Genomic DNA, 14,384 nt, shown 5'->3' with positions numbered 1-14,384 from the left:
GATGGACAGGAAGAAATTGCTATTCACAACACAATACAGATGTAAATAATTTGATGTAAAGAATAATCCTATAAAGTTTGAATCAAATCCGATGAATAGTTTCAGAGATATGATATTTCAATTTTTTTCCTTCAAGACATACCTGTGACCTTGAAAAAGGTCAAAGGTCACCAAAGCAGACGTCAAAGTGTAGAGGTCACTGGGAGTCACGTTCACATAAAATTTGAGCCCGGTCACTTTTATAGTTTCCGAGAAAAGCCCAACGTTAAGTTGTGTGTTGCCGAACAGAAAAGGCTAGTTATCTCCCTTGTTTTTCTGATAACGTTCGTAAAAGGCTACAGATGTAAATACTTTGATGTAAAGAATAATCCTACAAAGTTTCAATCACATCCGATGAACTTTGTCAAAGATATAAAATGTCTAATTTTTCCTTTGACGCTGACCTGTGACCTTGAAAAAGGTCAAAGGTCAACGAAACCATCGTTAAAGTGTAGAGGTCATTGGAGGTCACGACTAAACAAAATATGAGCCGGATCGCTTTGATAGTTTCCGAGAAAAGTCCAACGTTAACTCAAAAATACCAGCATCTTTTTTCCCACAGAAAATGTTGATACGTATCTTCCGATCCACTATGGCGGTGGCATAGAAAGAAATAACAAAATGTTTTGCCTTAACCCTTTAACACTAAAAGACAACCAAATTATTGTTTAAACAGCTAGGCTAAATAGCAACATTTCTCTTATTGCAATAAAAGTACAGAATACACTGTGTAAAATATATTTAGCATATTTTGCTCCAACATTTTAAGAAAACATGTTGGTTTTTTTTGTGCTTAGATCGTCGTGGGCAACATTCAATACACTGAAGACTGTCTGCAGCCTTGCTATTGTTAACCCTTACACTGGTGCAATTCTGTAACACATGTTACATAGCCACTGGTGAATTAACAGAGAGAAAAATAAAGAAAAACGGTCATATAGGTTTGCATCCATGGGAGGTAATCGGAACCGACCAAACAGACTGAGCCAGTAGCGCGACATATGTCGTGACAACCAGGTGACAGTATACGTAAAGTAGCGCGACATATGTCGCGACAACCAGCCTAAGGGTTAATAAAAACATACACTTGCAACATTTGAACTAAAATCGAGCACATGTCAAACACAATAAAAGAAAAGTTACAAATATCAAGTAACTTGCACAGCCAAAATAAGCAACATAATATTCCACATGTACATGTATGTGAATTACAACTTTTTGTTGTTCATCTCTGTGGCCATTTACTCTCTGCCTTAATCATAACAAGTATCATCTGCGCAAGCGCAGTCACTCAAGAAACAGCTCAAACACAACGAAATAATGAAATGAAAAGAGTGAAAATGTCACAAAAAGCTGTCCAACTTTTTACAAGAAATCACAGTGTCATATTATGTACAATTGTGAACACAATAAGTTAGAAATTTTGTTTCCCTAAACTGACAAATGCAACATAACCTTCTCAAATTGTTTATAAACAACAAATGAAACCAATTGAACCTATTCACCAAGCATATACTCATGAAAGTTGTACTTACAAAACAAACAAACAAACACTGATAATCGTGCAACCAGAAAGAAAAAAACCTTTAAATACAATATAAATAATGCCTCCTGTTTCCATAGGAGTAAAACACTGTTTCACTACGTGACAGAAATGTAAGAAACATGTGCAACTGAAATAGACAAACAGAGGAAAGGAATGGTGGCTCAAAGCTTCCTCGATGCGTTTCTGGGAGAGTGACGAGTTTCGCTCGCAGATGGCCTTGAGGAGCGTAGATTCCACTTTTCTGCTTTGGTCGATGAACTCTTCTTCTGTGACGATTTCACATTCTCTGCCTCTGTGCCAGAAAATCCACACAAAGTGGTGTCAACAGACTTCATAAAATTAAATCTTCACAAAAAATTTTAGCTGATGCAAAAATACAATGACTTTTAAAAATGTAGTTGAACAGAAGGGTGCATAAACAGTGTACTTTCTAATGCAGAACAGTTTTCTCTCTTTCTTTTTTTTTTTTAACAAAAGAACCTTGCTACAGTAGTACCTGTGTTGTAAGGCCCCTCCCACTAAAGGACACCTGACAGGTGTCTGTTTTTCTATTAACTTGACTAAGAATAAGATATATATACCTGTCATGAAAAGACACCTGCAATGAAGGGACACTTAGCTGGTCAAAAGGGTGTCTTTTCATTGCAGGCACCACTGTACTTCTACTGCAGAAAGTCTGATTATGGCAAGTTGTGTGTGAGACAGAAGGTGATTATGAATACCTGGCATTTTCTAGTCTATGGGCGTTCAATTATGTGATAGTTATTAGACTGATACAAAGGAATCTTACCATGTTTCATATGTTTCCATCTTGCTTGAGATGTCTTAGATCGCTTCCGTTTTCCAGCTGATCCATCAGTGTCCATGTTTCCTGGAAACACACACACACATGACGCCAAATATGTAGGAAGAAAGACTGCAAAGCACTTCTGGCAAAAAATACAAGATGAAAATCAGGAAGAAAACCCAAAAAAGAAAAAGAAAAAAAGGATTTATAATGTGACTTCAGGGGTAAATGACTAAAAGAAGAAATTTTGAATAGCTCAGCACTCTCTCTCGCACAGTAAATCCTTACAGCACATTGCCATGTACTGATAAACTACTCAACAGCACAAACCTTTTTTGCCATGACTGTCGCCCCTGGAAAGGGATGCATGGCAGGAATCAGAGCCTTTGACACCACCATCCACAAGTGTTCCATCAGATACATGGCCAGGATTGCCGTCTTCTTTACCACCAGCGACCACGGTTCCACCAGATACATCGCAGGGATCAGAAGCTTCGTTACCACCAGCCACCACCGTTTCGTCTGTCTCCACTTCAACCTCTGACATCATGATGGCAGAATCAGAGATCATGTCCTCTCCCGAACATGTTACCCTATCTTCAGGATCTGCAGGGGGGTGCAAGCTGTCTTCGCTTTCTTGACTCTGAGAAACTGTTTCTGATGTGATTACTGATCTTCCGGCGTCTTCAGGACCTTCTGAGATATGCATGCTGGCGTTGGCAGGCTCCGAGTTGTCCTGGACGTGTTCAGTGGTCTCTGGTTGGTAGTCGGTTACATGTGTCGTTTCACCTGGAATATCTGAGGATGCCATGGCAATGTTTGCAAGCTGATTTGCAACTGTTTGATCCAAGCAGACGTCAGGTGCATCCTCTGCTACCCGAGGGGCATCCTCCAAGGTTTCAGTAGAGGCTGCATGATTGGACTCCTCCACATGTGCATGGTGATTCCATGCTTCTTCGGGTGCACCCAGAGGTACATGAAGAGCACTTTGCTCCTCACAAATTCTGTGCTCTGGATGCAGTTCCCGAGTGGTGTTTGCATTCTGCAGAGAAGGTGCAATGCTCATATCCAATACTCCCTCCGCAGTGTAATACACTTCAGTACCTTGATGATTCTCGCAGGGGCTTTCTGTAGTAACATTTCCCGCTTCAACACAGCTCTGAACTTGGGCAATGTGGGCATTGTCTGCTGGTGACCGACTATCTGGTAGTTCCTGTTTGTATGAGTCATCCACAGATTCCTCTTGGACTGAGGCAGTAGCATACGCTGGCCTGTAGTCGGCATACCCCCGGACACCACTGGCTGAATACCCTTCTGGGGTTTGGGTGGTTGCCTCTTCTTGGCCTTCATCCTCTGGCCCTGTCAGCACGCCTTGTCCCAGGGGCCCTCTGGGCAAATTGTTGCCAGGCTCAAGTACATCTGACCTGTCCCCTGAGGAAGGGTCCATATTGCTCTGGGGCTCTACACTATACATGACAACTGACTGGCCAACATCCGAGGTGAAGTATGTCTCCTCTGAGATTTCATGCTGCTCTATTTCTCCGATGCGTTCTTCTGGCTGGATGCTGGTCTCATCAGGATAGGCGTCTTGTGATTGGGACTGTGCTGTCTGCATATATTTGCTTCTGTCTTCACATGCAGAATGGAAATGACTTGAGGTCACAGTGCACACCTTTGAGCTATCAACTTCTACTGTGTGGGGTTCAGCATGGTCTTCAATTATTTCATGCAAGTTGATCTGTTCAGAAACAATTGCGTCAGCCTCGGACTGGTCAGTCCCTTGGGTGTATGATTCTGACTGGTCAGCAGCTGTGTGATAGGATTCTGACTGGTCATCAAGTGTGGTGTAACATTCTGACTGGTCAACTGTGGCGTAACATTCTGACTGGCTGTCATGGTCTGAAGCCCATGGTTCTGATTGGCTGATGATGACGGTGCAGGCTTCTGGCTGGCCATCAGGAAGTGTGTAGTGCAACTGGCTGTACTGGACCTGCTCTTCAAACTCTTGGACCTCTCCTTCCTCAGCAACTGGACCTGAAGGCTCTTCTATTCCGTCTCCGTCGGAACATGCTTCATTCCCATCTTCTGGGATGGAGCCTTCACCAGCCTCTGCTTTGCTGCTTTTGGCCTCACACACATGGTCCAGGTAGAAGGTGGTGATCTTGTTGAGCCTCTGCAGGCTGTCTTCAAACACCTGGGAGGCCAGCAGGGCCATCTCCCCCCACCTGTCGCTGCTGTGGTCCCAGTAGTGTGGGCGACACCACCAGCCGTAGTGCACCACCACCTGGCCCAGGCTGAGGACGCAGCGAAGCAGGTGGTCCATGTCGCTGACCTCGCGACCCTGGGGGACGGTGTGCGGCGGGCTGGCTTTGTTCTCCGAGTAAGCGTTTCTCTCCAGGAGGGCCAGGCAGCCTTGCAGGTTGGCCAGGACGTCGTTTGGGATCTGCTTGCTCAGCTCCACCACCTGTAAGGTTATAGGTGCTGTTAGAATGTCTGGTCAAATACCAAAGTAAAATGGTACCTGCCATGAAGGGACCCCCTTGCCATCAACCAAAAGTGTCCGTACATTGAAGGTGGCCTCTTAGAACAGGTGTGTTTTGGTCTATATAACCTTCACCGTGCTTTGGGTCGTGGCTCTGGCCTCACAAAAGTGTTTCTCTGAAACTATTGGGAGTTTTTGATTCAGACTTTATGTAATCCTCAAACACCATAGGAGCCTCCCATCGACCACTTTCTGAAGCGGGACCGGCACGGTTGGCCTAGTGGTAAGGCGTCCGCCCCGTGATCGGGAGGTCGTGGGTTGGAACCCCGGCCGGGTCATACCTAAGACTTTAAAATTGGCAATCTAGTGGCTGCTCCGCCTGGCGTCTGGCATTATGGGGTTAGTGCTAGGACTGGTTGGTCCGGTGTCAGAATAATGTGACTGGGTGAGACATGAAGCCTGTGCTGCGACTTCTGTCTTGTGTGTGGCGCACGTTATATGTCAAAGCAGCACCGCCCTGATATGGCCCTTCGTGGTCGGCTGGGCGTTAAGCAAACAAACAAACGAAACTTTCTGAAGCATTATCTTTGTAAACAACCAAATAAATAATGACGTAATTTGAACTGTGATGATGTGGGTCGTGGGCCACCCATATGGAATTAAAGAAGGAATTGTCTATGTTTATCCCTATTCGGATGGCGTTGGTTTTGTACGACTCATACTTAGCAAAGAGGCAGTAAAAAGTATCCCTATTTGGATGGCGTGGGTCGAGTACAAGCCATACTTTTGACGTTGAATCCTTCTTTAAAAGTTTGGGTCGTACACAACCCACATCATCCGGACTGTGTCGTCCAAAGTGTGATCGGGTGAAGGTTCATAGTAATAGGTATAGAGGCAAGAAGGAATAAGGCATTATTTACACTCTACTATCATCTGCAAACTTTCACAAAGACAGTTTTGTATAATTTGTACAACATCTATGACAAAAGTGCAATAAAGCAAACGTAAATAAAAATGTATGGGATTTACCTCCTGATGCAACCATTGGACTGTCTCCATGTCATCAGCCCGAATCTTGTGCCCAGTGGCACCGATCTTCCAGTATTCCATAGCCTGGTCCTTGACTTCTTCGCTGCTCTCTCTTTCCTGTCTGAACGGCCAGAAAGGCAGCTTACTCGTCACCCCACCCTGTCTCGCACCTCCCCCTGGCTTGCAGGCATAGCCTGGATTCCTTCCATAAGGATTTTTGCTGTCTTGGAAATAGCTGTAGCGTGCGGACTGTTCTTCTTCAGCGCCAGACATATTGGTGTAGTCTCCTTGTCCGGATGTCAGGTGACTCAGAACATCGGGGTAGGGCTCCCTAGGGTGGTAGTTGATGGGTACGGCAGGCCCCCTCGAGACAAGAGAGTGCGTTGCATTTTGACACATGTGTGCAGGTTCCTGGCTGCTACGATCTTGCAGAAAAGGTGCTGTTGCAGGAGGGGCATTCCTGTACCTCAGAGAAGAGTGTAGCATGGGACCTTGATCGTCGTACAGGTAACGGCGTGGGTCAAAGCTGAAAGGGGAGTTGTAGGGGTACATGGGGGGCTGGTGACCGTCATGGTTCATGCTGTAGGGGTGATAGCCAGCGTGAGAGCATCGACCGCGTCCCCCACGCGCTCCTCTTCCAGAAGAATCCATAACGGGTCTGTGTTTTCCAAAGCTGTAAAACTCGGGTGCCAAGTTTCGGCGCAGTCTCTTCCGGTCAGGCGGAAAAAGAGCTGTGTCTTGCTTTGGCAGCATGATTCCTGATGGTTGGGTGGACTTGGATTCCATGATCTCCACTCCATCAATGCAAGCCCCCGGTTGAGCTGTAACCATTGTGTTTCTGGCTGTGTCCGAATCCAGTGTGTGCTGCACTGTCTTGTTGCATATTCCTATGTAGTTTGCAGTCAGCACTGTGCTCTTAGGCATAGACGTGGCTGCATCATAATGTGAGAATTTGACCAAATTACTATGTCTCTGCAGAATGCTTGCATCCATCTTCTTTACAGGTGCGGGGGGAACGTTGAATGTGTTGCCTGCCCCTGGATAACCTGCTCCCTTCATAATAGGTGTGTCTTCGTTCTGTTCCCACATGGTGTGAGTACTGCCGGAGGTGGCTGGTGGTGCTATGATGGCTGAACGCACCACGGTGGGACCATCCAAAAACGTTTCTGCTGCTGGCAGTTCTTCAGTCTCTTCACCTCTAAGTTTGGTTTTGCTCATGGTCACCAAGGCCACAGGCTGAAAGTCTGTGTAGTCGTTACTGTCCTCTGCGCTGCTTTTCTGGGCCTGCAAACTTTCCGACATAACCACAAATGAGGATCCTGCTTCTTCATAAAGCTCCCGGTTATCCAGTTCTGATTTCTTATTTTCTGCAAACTCTGGGAGAACAACATTGTCAGGCATGTTCTCTTCATTCTCCTGGGCAACATCCTGTTCCAATTTTATGGTGAAAGAGCCTGAAGCCATGGGAATGGTGTTTGGAGCTCCTACAGCTGTAGCGGCAGGCAGACCTGGTGTTGGTTCTCTCAGCTTGGATCTGGGCGGCACAGGATAGGCAAGGCACTTACTGTTAACCGGCGAGGCAGGAGGAGAGGAGGACTGCCCACCGGACAGCCAAACCTGAGGCACCACGTAGATATCCTCCACCTGGGTACCATGAGGCATGGACCGCGTCTTCATGACAGCAATTTCAGCTTCTGACGCTGCCTTCTGTTGCTGCTCTGCTGCTGTGGATGTTTCCACGCTGGCAGGAGCGTCGGGTACAACTTCTGTCGCTGTAGTTTCTGGGTCATTGGCCTCTGTCGATTGCTCCCACACGTTTTCTTGCTTGGGGCGCAGAACTTGCACGAACCTTATCTGAGGCTGGCTTGAGAACCTTGGTCCTGGAGAGAGGTTGAGAGAGTTGCTACATGCCTTGCTGTACCATGGTTTCTCCAGGGGAGACCGGGGATAGGTACGAGGGAAGTTTGTGCCTCGACCTCGTGCAACTCTTGCTCCTCTGTGAGAGAGGTATTGAGGTGGTCTCTGAAAATGGGTGGGGCCGTACCTGTGAGGAACGGTGTATTGAAGGCCGTACTGACTGTGCAGGGAGTAGGGGTGCGGGAAGGGGTAGCTGCTATAGGGGGCTGGACCAGGACCCTTCAATCCACCAGGGTAGGACATCTGTCTGGAGTAGCTTGCATATCTGGCAGCACTTTCTGAAAAGCCAGGAGGGTACCCCTGTAGATACTGCAAATTTTGAGCAGAGGGAGGGAAAGAGGCATTGCTGCCTGGGTGCGGTGCGCTATACACACCAGCTGAAGATTGCTTCTGAAGCCCGGATGCAGACTGACGACTTGCAGCCAAGCCATACGCAGCTGCTTCTGTTGCCATGTCTCGAACGCCTGGTGGAAGAAATTGCTGAGTCTCCACTTCAGTAGTAGCTAGCTGGGAAGCCTCCCCATCTGCGGAGATTCTGACCATTCTGTTGAGGCCTAGGCGCTGCAAGTCTTTGCCTGCCTGTAGTCCACAGTCCCCTTTGTTCCCTACCCCTTTTGGCTGAGTAGGGTCCACCCTCTGTACCAACAATTCACTGGAAGCCGTTTTCCTCTGTGAGGTGACAGACGCTGATGAATATCTCCTGCGGTTTCCAACCCGGGTTTCCTGGCCAGCCTGAACGCCACCTTCCATGGTGCCTGCCCCTTCCTGCAAATCGCCGTTGCCGCTGTCTTCAGCACAGTCATGTGGTCTGTCTTGGGAAGACTTGTTGACAAGGTAGTGCAGGAACTGCTGCTCAAATGAAGTTCGACTAGAGTTGTCTGCGAGAAAAGCTGACACTCCTGGCACAGACCCAGAGCTGGTTATCCCTGCTGCTTTGGCTGTGGTTATGCCGCTTTCCGTAGTGTTGGACGGCGATGAAATCACCACCGCGTTGCTGCTGCTTAAGATGAAGCTGCTATTGTCAGCGCTCGTGGCAACAACAGTTTCAGGGTTGCCAGCACCAACCATCTTAAAGATGACGTGATCGGGAACATTGGCTACAATCCAGTCACGGATGAAACCCTCATCATGTTGCAGCAGACGCCAGGCATCATCCTGCGACTGAATCTTGTCAAGCACCATGGGGGAAGACAGGGCTGACGTTCCTCTTTCACTGGCGTTGTACACCACAGAACAGGCCTGGTGTCCTGCACACACAGACAGCTTGGACATTTATACATTCACAACGTGGATAGGGGAAGATGTAAGAAGCTTGCCTGCTGTTGCTTGTCTAAATGAATTGCAACATTCCTTGTGGCATTATAAGATGTTTGGTGGCTTGTTGACAGACCAGCTTTTTTGTTGGTCCAAGGGGACCATATCGTCTTTTGTTTCATCTTTATCGACCAAGGCCAAAGGCCGCGGTTGATAAATATGAGACAAAAGGCGATATGCTCCGCGAGGACCAACAACAAAGTGCTGGTCTGACAACAAGCTACCAAACATCGTTTTTGTCATCATTTTGGTTGTGCAACAAAATGCACAATAACCCACAGGGAGACGAATTTTTAGAATCCAACACCGGGCCACAAAGCATCGTCACAGTAGCACGAGATAACACGTCAAACGTGTATGTGACGTCAAACGTAGCTTGTTGACGCTTTTCTTCCAGTCTGAAAATGTACAGAGCTGCGATCATACGTGTGAGTTCAGGAAGTGTTGAGCATATTTCTGTTCTTTTTAAGTGTTTATGACTTTTCGTTGTGGATTTTGCGATTACAAAGATAAGTTGCAAATTGACCATGAGTCGCCGCGGTAATTATCAACACTGATTGGGTCTTTGAGAGTGAATGCTTACAATCGTTGTCCTCGGAAACACAAATCCAAAGCCGCGATGGTTCCACACATCAAACAATCAGCCTGATTGACTTTTACTTTGACAATCCACGTTTCACCTGAAAGCTCAAACCCATTCACCACCTCGATTTATTGCATGGGGAACATGAGATTTATTTCCCAGGTGTTTGTGAATGAAAACTCGTGAGAATGATGACAATGAGTTTTGCTGTAAACTTTGCCTGGCATATACATGTATTTTGAAACCAACATGTCCCCCGAAAGAGGCGTATGGCTGCCTGAATGGCGGGGTAAAAACGGTCATACACATAAAAACGTACTCGTGCAAAAACATGAGTGAACGTGGGAGTTTTAGCCCATGAAAGAAGAAGAAGAAGAAGAAGAAGAAACCGACATAATTCCTGGCACAGTAACTCACCCTCTGATGCTGAATGCTGAGCAACATCAGATGCTGACTTGAGATGCGTTGGAGTGGTCTGTGCAGCAACACCACTGTCACTGTCACTGGCACTGACCCCTGACTGCGATTCAACAGGATTGTCTGAGGTAGTGCTGTTGTTCTGCTGAATGCCAAGGAAAGAGAAAAAAAGATTTGAGAGAGCGAAAGAAAAGCAAGATTACTGTCGAAGGGGGCAGAGAGAGAGAGAGAGAGAGAGAGAGAGAGAGAGAGAGAGAGAGAGAGAGAGAGAGAGAGAGAGAGAGAGAGAGAGAGAGAGAGAGAGAGAGAGAGAGAGAGACGGACAGAGGCACAGAGAGAGAGAAAGAGACAGAGACAGACAGAAAGAGAGATAGACAGACAGACAGAAGGAGAAAGAAAAATTGTAATATTGGTGACACTTCTTCAAGGATGTTGCTGGGATTTATTTCCTTTGGTTTGTTTGTTTGTTTGCTTAACGCCCAGCCGACCATGAAGGGCCATATCAGGACGGTGCTGCTTTGACATATAACGTGCGCCACACACAAGACAGAAGTCGCAGCACAGGCTTCATGTCTCACCCCATTATTCTGACACCGGACCAACCAGTCCTAGCACTAACCCCATAATGCCAGATGCCAGGCGGAGCAGCCACTAGATTGCCAATTTTAAAGTCTTAGGTATGACCCGGCCGGGGTTCGACCCCACGACCTCCCGATCACGGGGCGGATGCCTTACCACTAGACCAACCGTGCCGGTATTTCCTTTTGTACATTTTCTGAAATGGTAATTTACGTCTCACCTAATTTTTTTTGTAAGTTCAAGCTTACTCCATTTTTTTTTTTTTCAATTGAAAGTTTCTGTTTCGTTCATACACACACAACAGACTGATGTTATTGATGCAATGTTGCAAGCTGATAAATACCTCTGCTTGGGAAGATGGCTGGCATCTATAAGAGGTGATGCCAACTTCTGCTGAACAGGTAACACAAAAGACTGATGTTTCATCAGAGTCTGGACTGCAGCACTGCCTCTTTGCACACTGCACATGTTAAATGTTAAATCTGTGTCAATCTCAAATATGAATCATAACAAACGAGTGCAATGTTCTTGAGATTGAGAAACAGATATAATACAACATGTGTATGGTATCAGGGGTGCCTGTGATGTGAGGCCCCTCCAATGTGAAGACACCTGTCTGGAAAGGACATCAGCTGTGCCTTTAATTGTCCATTATCTCTACCAAAATACACAGGACCTGTCACGACATGTATAGCCAGCAATTCATAGACACAAGGGTGGCCATTCATCACATGTGCCACTGTACTACCTCACTGATCAACTTAACATCCCGAGATATCAACCAGTAATAATGTTCTATATAGTGACACTAAATGACATTGCTACATCCGTTTTTATATTTAGTCAAGTTTTGACTAAATATTTTAACATCGAGGGGGAATCGAAACGAGGGTCGTAGTGTATGTGCGTGTGTGTGTCTGTGTGTGTGTGTAGAGCGATTCAGACTAAACTACTGGACCGATCTTTATGAAATTTGACATGAGAGTTCCTGGGTATGAAATCCCCGAACGTTTTTTTCATTTTTTTGATAAATGTCTTTGATGACGTCATATCTGGCTTTTCGTGAAAGTTGAGGCGGCACTGTCACGCCCTCATTTTTCAACCAAATTGGTTGAAATTTTGGTCAAGTAATCTTCGACGAAGCCCGGACTTCGGTATTGCATTTCAGCTTGGTGGCTTAAAAATTAATTAATGACTTTGGTCATTAAAAATCTGAAAATTGTAAAAAAAAATAAAAATTTATAAAACGATCCAAATTTACGTTTATCTTATTCTCCATCATTTGCTGATTCCAAAAACATATAAATATGTTATATTCGGATTAAAAACAAGCTCTGAAAATTAAATATATAAAAATTATTATCAAAATTAAATTGTCCAAATCAATTTAAAAACACTTTCATCTTATTCCTTGTCGGTTCCTGATTCCAAAAACATATAGATATGATATGTTTGGATTAAAAACACGCTCAGAAAGTTAAAACAAAGAGAGGTACAGAAAAGCGTGCTATCCTTCTTAGCGCAACTGCTACCCCGCTCTTCTTGTCAATTTCACTGCCTTTGCCATGAGCGGTGGACTGACGATGCTACGAGTATACGGTCTTGCTGAAAAATGGCATTGCGTTCAGTTTCATTCTGTGAGTTCGACAGCTACTTGACTAAATATTGTATTTTCGCCTTACGCGACTTGTTACTTTCTTTATTTAGTTTTGTGAGTTTACAAAGGAATGAAGAAGTAGACAAAGTGCACAGCTATCAGCTGATTCAATTGGAGTTCACTACAGAAAATTAAATGGGATTTGGGCTTTTCAAACCTGAGACATCATGTAGTAGCAAGTACACAGAAATCTGTGGCTATGTGAAAATGAATTAGATCTGACCTGATCAAGAAGAGTACAGCATCTGTAAAAATTCATAACTGTGCATTAATTCTTGGTACTCTATTCAGCACTTGTCAAAATTGTAAATATATATCCATCACCATATAGTTCAAAATAACATGAAAGCCTGCTATTCTTTACCCTGATACACAGTGTGTGTCCACAGCTGAGTGAAGTTGGCATACTGTCTTCTCCATACACCCACGAGTAGGTTTCCTTGCAACTCGGACAAAAGGCAGCCTGGCCAGTTGAACTCACTGCCTGGGTGACACACCTCTTCTCCTGATGTAAACTCGGTGCTTCTGCCATGATGACGTTGGGATTTGACCCGGCCTAGTCACCTGCAAATGTGTAACCATCAAACAAAAATAAAAATCGACCTAGTCATTAACGCCATTATTTTACGTCAAATTATTAAACTAAATAACCACTTCTTAGTCTCAGTATATGTACAGCTAGTTTCTTTCAAAACAGTTCAAGAGATATCGACAATAAAACTGTCAAAGACCGATACATTGCTCAGTGGGTCCATTACAAATACTGAAATAGCGGCGACTGCACCACAAGGAACAAGACAAGAAACGTTCACGGGACTAGATCTTTGTAGAAAATGTACCCGCGATTTAACAAACTAGCAATATGTCTGATACAGAAAATCTCCATTTCAAAAAGTTCTGCATATCCTGTCTGATGTTATTCCACATTGCTGAGCTTATCGGTCACATTGCAGAGGCCGTTTTTTTAGTCGGATTCGGAACCGACGACAGTCTGCTTTTTCAAGCAAATTTCTGCTTGTTAACTTTCGGTGAAACTTCATTCCAAAAAATGACTGAAAAAGCAGGGAAGATGTTCGGGCACCAACCTGACGAAGCTGCTTCAAGAAACGCACAAGAAAATGCTAAGAAATTGAATGAACATTATAAAATCACAGCGCGAGTTTTAGACGTTTTCCAGGGACGTGACGTTTGGAATCACGAGCCTCAAGCGAAGGGCAACCACTCTCAGTTCAGCATAAAAGTGGGCGTGGTTTAAAAGTTTGTGCGCAATAAATCGTTTGAACAGAAGTTTTGGAGTCGCACATTAGATGGGCTCTCAACCCGATTAACGCACAGTCGGTACTCCCGGGTAAATTTGGCATCATTTGAAAGACAAGTGCATACTGGTACTTTAAACCAACCTTCTTAGGGGAACCGTCAAAAGTGGCAGCAGCAAAAATAGCTAATAGATTTTGAAAAGTGCACTGCAGAAAAAAGCACTTTGTTGACAAAAAAATTGCATAAACAGCTTAACCGCACGCATCAGAGTGAGTATTTCTGAGTGAATTATCAAGACATTAGAATGTGTTAAGCAGAAAAGTAAAAAAAAACTTGTTTGACTGCAGCACATAATAGCGTCATGAGGCCTTGGATTTCAGATATTTTCTTACGTCATGTCATTTTGGCTTAGGTACCCAGGGCCGGACCAAATGAGTTGTAAGGGGGGGTTCTTCCTTTTTTGGGGGGGCAAATCGAACTAGGGGGGTCCGGGGGCATGCTCCCCCGGAAAATTTTTGAAAAACGGTTAAAATCTGTGCAATCTGGTGCATTCTGGGCCTTGTTTTGAGGGTTAAGAGCAGCATTGTTTTGGTGCTAAAACTAGTAAAAGTCAAAGCAAGGTACATGCTTTTTCCAGGGGTGGGGTTCCGGAACCCCTGGAACCCCCCCCCCCCCTGGGTCCGGCCCTGGGTACCTACTTTCCTGTCTTTCTTTCTCTTTCGTTTTTTTCTATGTGTCTTTCTTTCTTTCTTTCCTTCATTGGTTGATGTTTTTGTT

At 45.1% G+C, this 14,384-nt stretch overlaps 1 protein-coding gene across 2 annotated transcripts; it reads right to left on the bottom strand.

Moving 5' to 3' along the window:
* Positions 1 to 579: 579 nt before the first annotated feature.
* LOC138948944 (uncharacterized) lies at positions 580 to 13,701 on the bottom strand. 2 transcript variants are annotated; one of them, XM_070320610.1, is made up of 8 exons: positions 13,436 to 13,701; positions 12,715 to 12,914; positions 11,037 to 11,153; positions 10,115 to 10,259; positions 5,884 to 9,047; positions 2,703 to 4,836; positions 2,376 to 2,456; positions 580 to 1,877 (listed from the first exon to the last, which is right to left on the bottom strand). In XM_070320610.1, the coding sequence occupies exons 2-8, from the start codon at positions 12,880 to 12,882 to the stop codon at positions 1,747 to 1,749; spliced, it is 5,940 nt and encodes a 1,979-aa protein (XP_070176711.1). In that variant the 5' UTR covers positions 12,883 to 12,914; positions 13,436 to 13,701; the 3' UTR covers positions 580 to 1,746. The 2 variants fall into 2 exon arrangements, with proteins under 2 accessions (XP_070176711.1, XP_070176712.1); XM_070320611.1 differs by having other exon boundaries at positions 10,115 to 10,256.
* Between the last annotated feature and the right edge of the window lie 683 nt (positions 13,702 to 14,384).

This window comes from Littorina saxatilis, linkage group LG15 (genome assembly GCF_037325665.1).
Source record: "Littorina saxatilis isolate snail1 linkage group LG15, US_GU_Lsax_2.0, whole genome shotgun sequence".
NCBI lineage: Eukaryota > Metazoa > Mollusca > Gastropoda > Littorinimorpha > Littorinidae > Littorina > Littorina saxatilis.
The sequence above is the reverse complement of the archived record's forward strand: the minus strand, read 5'-3'. Positions and strand labels throughout refer to the sequence as shown.